This window comes from Zingiber officinale, chromosome 2B, assembly GCF_018446385.1.
Source record: "Zingiber officinale cultivar Zhangliang chromosome 2B, Zo_v1.1, whole genome shotgun sequence".
Classification (NCBI taxonomy): domain Eukaryota; kingdom Viridiplantae; phylum Streptophyta; class Magnoliopsida; order Zingiberales; family Zingiberaceae; genus Zingiber; species Zingiber officinale.
Window position 1 is genome coordinate 149,178,555 of NC_055989.1, and position 5,344 is coordinate 149,183,898.

General features: G+C 35.8%; 1 protein-coding gene across 2 annotated transcripts; it reads left to right on the forward strand.

Moving 5' to 3' along the window:
• The first annotated feature begins 3,211 nt into the window (after positions 1-3,211).
• LOC122047777 lies at positions 3,212-4,961 on the forward strand. 2 transcript variants are annotated; one of them, XM_042609245.1, is made up of 2 exons: positions 3,212-4,226; positions 4,383-4,961. In XM_042609245.1, exons 1-2 carry the CDS (start codon positions 3,321-3,323, stop codon positions 4,833-4,835), a joined length of 1,359 nt encoding a protein of 452 aa, XP_042465179.1. In that variant the 5' UTR covers positions 3,212-3,320; the 3' UTR covers positions 4,836-4,961. The 2 variants fall into 2 exon arrangements, with proteins under 2 accessions (XP_042465179.1, XP_042465180.1); XM_042609246.1 differs by having other exon boundaries at positions 3,212-4,270; positions 4,383-4,693.
• The last annotated feature ends 383 nt before the right edge of the window (positions 4,962-5,344 follow it).

The following is a 5,344-nucleotide window of genomic DNA, read 5'->3' on the forward strand; positions in this document are numbered from 1 at the left end:
TGAGGTTACCATTTCTTCATTACTTTCATTGATGATCACTCTCGTTATGAGTATACATATCTAATGAAACACAAGTTTGAAGCTTTTGAAAAGTTTAGAGGATTCAGAAATTAAGTAGAGAAATAACTTGATAAAAATATCAAGATACTTCGATCCGATCGAGGTGGTAATTATTTAAGCCAAGAGTTTCAAAATTATCTAAAGGACAATGGTATATTGTCTCAATAGACTTCATCCTATACGCCACAACATAATGGTGTATCAGAAAAGCGTAATCGAACCTTGTTGAACATGATTAGGTCAATGATGGATTGTACAATTTTCCCAAAACCTTTTGAGGTTATGCACTCATGACAGCTGTTAACTTGCTAAACAGAATCTCGACGAAGCTAAGGCTATCTCAACTACTCCATATGAGGTATGGACTAGTAAAAAACTCATCATATCTTATTTGAATATATGGGGATATCCTGCTTATGTGAAGAGGACTATATCAGATAAGTTCAACGCTAAGTCTGATAAGTGTTTATTTATTAGATACCCTAAGGAAACTAAGGGTTACCAATTCTATCATCCCTTGGAACAAAAGGTGCTCCGGAACCAACTCAACAACCTCCAAATGGAAAAGAAAGAATCGGTAGCTCATGTACATGCAATAATCAAGGAGCTTATCACCAGGCTCACAAATCACGAAGAAATTGTAACAAATTGAGAGTCACTAAGGTATGCATTAAATACTTTTCCAAGAACTCCCGAATGGGCATCGACAATGGACTCATTCTATATCTCTAAGGATCTAGAGGTATGTACTTTAAATAATTTATTTTCTACTTTTTAATTACATAAATCAAGATGTGCAGGTCTCATAAAAGAAAAAGAGTCAAGTCTAAACCTAGCAGTGAAAGTTAACCAGAAAGATGAAACATATTCGGATACATCACTCAATGAAGGTGAAACAACTTTCATGGTAAGAAGATTTTTAAAGTTTTTTTAATTCTAATAACTTTGGTAAGAAACATGCAATGAAGCTAATCTGAAACAAAAGGAAGGTTCAATGCTACAACAGTCAAGAAGAAGGACACATAATAGACGACTGTCCAAAGTTGAAGAAAAGGGAGAAAGAAAAAGATAAAGGACCAAGATGAATGAAGCACAAAAATCTAAAGGCCACATGGGATAAATCATCATTAGAGTCCGAGATCGAGGCATACGCCGGACTTGCACTTATGACAAGTCATCAAGAAGCCAAAAACGAAGTAAGCTCGTTCGGAATGTGTATCAAAAGTATCGATAAAGGAGGAGCTACTTTAGAAGACTGTAGCAATGAAAGGGGAGAATCCACCTTTAGATTAGCATGATAAATGAGATATGTCTTCTACCTTCTGATCAATTATATTCAAGTATTAAATTAATATCTAGATCTTTCTGTAAGTTAAGATCTAAATATGTTAAATTTAAAAAAGGACAATATTGAATTGAGCACTATTCCAGCTAAAACATGTCCATTAGAAGATTTTGGTAGAGTAAAAAACAAAAATGTTAAATTAAAAGAACAAATATAATTCTTGAAAAATACTGCATGCTCAAATTCTGTTACTCTAAATCAGGGATGGAGTTAGGAATTTCATATCGAGGGGGGTGAAATGTATGTGTTTATGTTGAGGGGAGGCGACATACTTAGTTTAAATAAAATAATTTTTATGCCTGCTTTAGATTTAATTTGCTTTATTTTTTTATTGCTTACAAAATTAATTAGTTTGTATATGTTCTCGATTGAATTTTTTTTATACACAAATGGATTAACTATTAGTACAACAAATTTTATAATTTTTTAACGATTATATAATATTTTATGAATTTTTAATAGAAATACTAAATTTTAAATTTTAAAATATTTCGGAGATTAATTTTGAAAATCCTGTTTTTTTTTTGTATAATTATGTTATGTATTGAATGAGTATAAAAATTAACCAAATTTTTAGAACTGGAAGATTATTTTTAAATATTTTATTTTCAAAAATAACCTTATTTGTTCAAAATATTTATTATGATTAAAATAAAAATATTTTGTATATGAAAATTTATATCAAACTTTATATAATTATGATGGTTATTGACAAAAATTTTTAGGATTTTTTGAAACCTTAAAATAATTTTTAAATTATTTTTTAAAAACTTCGGATTAATTGATTAAAAATTATTTCTTTTTGAATTTAATTTTTGTAAAAAGATCTATAATTGAAAATTCTGTCTTACATTTCTAGAAAAAAGTGTCACTATTTTTTATTTTTTTCTATATTTTTAATATGATCAACAGAGAGAATTAGATATTAATTTTAATGGTGGTATTTACTTGTTACAATTGTCAATTTATTATATTTAATTACGCAATTACTTATTTTATTATTTGTTTATCCTAACATAACTTAGATTGATACACATTAAAAAGAAAAGATTGTAGGTACCCGGGTTAATTTTGATATGATTAACTAAGTCGAGTTAAGATCTACATTATTTGATGTCTCTTGTGTCTAAGTATGTATGGACTTCAAAAAAATCAATGCTCTCAATATATTAAGTTAAATTAACATTTGAGAGCATGTATATAATCAGGAGAGGTAGTTAAACATATAGAAACTAATTTCATATCAATCCGATATAATTTAGTTTATCCATCGATTTTATCTAAAATTGACTTTGATTTAAAAAATAAATCAATTGATTCATTAAAAAATTAATCTACTGATTATTTAAAATTTTGATATTTTAACATAGAGTAAAATTGATTTGATTGGTAAAAAAATTGATAAGTGTAAAATAGAAAATGAATACATTATTTAGTAATTTTAAAACTACCCTATATAATTTGATAATTTCAAAAACTCACATAGTACCAAAAAAAAAGCAAAGAATAAATAAAACAAGAATGAACTAAATGTAATAACAAATTTTTTTTTATTCTTAATTCCTATTTCTATAATATATTTGGTGGGTTAGTTAACGAATTATATTAATTATCTGGTTGCTCGAATAAGACTATTATGGATAAAAAATTGGTAAATGATTTTTTACTATAATTTGTTAGTTAATTGACGTGGTAATAGATGTAATAAAATAAATAAATAAAACAATAAAATTTATTCCTTAATTTTTTTTATAGGAGTAAAATAAGTCCATAAATAGATGCTAAACCCTAAGGCATCCTGAACCCTGAACTGCGGCTGCGTTTATAAATATCGCGATCGCTTCAGGATAATTCCGGCTATAAAACCGAGAGGAGGCGGCAGAGACCGTCTGATCCCGACGCCTTTGCTCGCCTGATGACGGACCACTACAAGCGCCGGCGTGAACAGGAAGGTATGCTGGAGGAGGACCGCCTCACTACCCTCCACGACGACCTCCTCATCTCCATCCTCTCCTTCCTCTCCATCAAGCAGCGCGTCGCCCTCTCCGCCGTCTGCGCCCGCTTCCGCCTCCTCCTCCCCTCCGTCCCCCGACTCGACACCTTCCGCCTCGACGTCGGCCGCCGGAACCAAGAGCTCACCTTCCCCCGTGCCCTGATTCGCCAATGCCGCATCGTCTTTCGGGACGTCGACGATTTACCCAACCCCCTCGAGCAGCTGCTCGTCGACGACCTCGTCGAAGCGGGCGTGCAAGACCTCACCCTCGAAACCTCCGGCAAGGGATGGCTGTACGTCGGATGCAGGGAAAACGGCGGCTTCTTCAGCATCAAGTCACTGAGGAGTCTCTTCTTGGACAGCATCCAGGTGTCGAAATACGCCGATCGCCGTCCCCTCTCGCCCTTGGGCTGCGCCTTCCTCACCTCCCTTAAAATGAAATTCAGCGTCATTAGCGACGATTTCCTGCGCAACCTCTTCGCCTCCTGCCCCTTCCTCGAGACTCTGCAACTCATCCGTTGCTATGCGCTCGAGCACGGCATGAACAAGCTAAGCTTCCACTCCTCCTCCATCAAGCACTTAATCATATTCGAGATCCAAACGCTTTCCTCCACCATCACAATCGATGTTTGCGCCCCGCAGCTCGAGTCGCTCATAGTCCCCGTCGTCGCCACGCTGCTCATAGAAGCCCCCAAGGTCCGGAATGCGTCGTTCCTTCTTTCCCTCGAGCCGCCGGCGGATCCTGCAGCTGCATTGATGAAGCTTTTCAGAGCTTCTTTTCGAAGGCGAGCCTCTTGGCTCTCGCTGAATTCTAGCAAAATCCCAAACGTGAGCAAAGATCGATCGATCAAGCTGGCCTTCTTAATTTTCATGTATACTCTCTTTGATTGATATATACGGTTTTGATCTGCTGCTCACTCTCCCCTGCCCACCCGCCTGCTCTTATATACATCTATACTTAACAAAATTTGCTTTAATTGACAGATATTAGCAGCAGGGGACGGGATCTATCAAGTTATTTCTCCGAAATACAGAGAGTACGCCATGATCTTCAAGCTCGACTTCAATTTCAAAGATCAGTCGTCGACCACGATATTGACTGAGCTGCTGAAGAAGTGCAATGAATGCAATACCGAGTTCGATATACATGTAGATCCTACGCGTATGCAGAGCAGCACTGAAACAGCAAAGGGCGACCAACACTTGCTCCATGGCTCGATAGGATTGGACCTGATAAACTTACAAATGATGATGCCGAAGAGGAGATTCGAAAGGTTTCTCTCAGATCAGAAGAAGATGAAGAAATTCAAGGATACCGGATTGGAAATGCTGAGAAGGCGCACCAGCAAAGAGCAGTTCATGGATATATTAGCATCCCAGGATTCTCTGTTCAAAGTTTCTTCCAATATTGATAACTGTATTGAAATGAAAATTTAGTGTTTTTTTCTTAATTAATTTTTAGAAGAGTTAATTTAGTCGCACCGGCAGAGTGCTATATTAGCATTCCAAGTATCTCCCAGAGTGGCACTAACTGCATTGAAATGATATTTTAGTGTTTCTTTTTCTTGTTAAATACAATACGATTGCTCAAGCTTTCATCATGGTGACTAATTGGATATTTCAGTGATCATCTCATCTCTTCCTATTTGTCCTCATCGACTAAGATCTTTGCTCCTGTTTGTGATGGCCATTGTCTTCCATCTGCAATAGTTTCTCCACATGCATGCCTTCCTATTTAGACCCATGAATAGCACCAGGCATTGTGCTCTTTGTCTTTGGGTGGTTCTAAAGTGGATTGCCTTTCAGGGTGTCTTGGCAACAAGGAAAACGCTTTTAATAATTCTTCTTCTTGTTGTTCCTTTCTCTATTGCTGTCTGTTTAACATGCCTCCACTCTGAAAAGTATGTCTTCCACTTCCAGACTTGCTAAGGCTTTGTTCTAATGTC

Coding starts and splice junctions, on each gene's coding strand:
- LOC122047777 (XM_042609245.1), top strand. CDS start 3,321: ATGACGGACCACTACAAGCGCCGGCGTGAACAGGAAGGTATGCTGGAG. Junction 4,227..4,382: donor ATTCTAGCAAAATCCCAAAC/GTGAGCAAAGAT, acceptor TTTAATTGACAG/ATATTAGCAGCAGGGGACGG.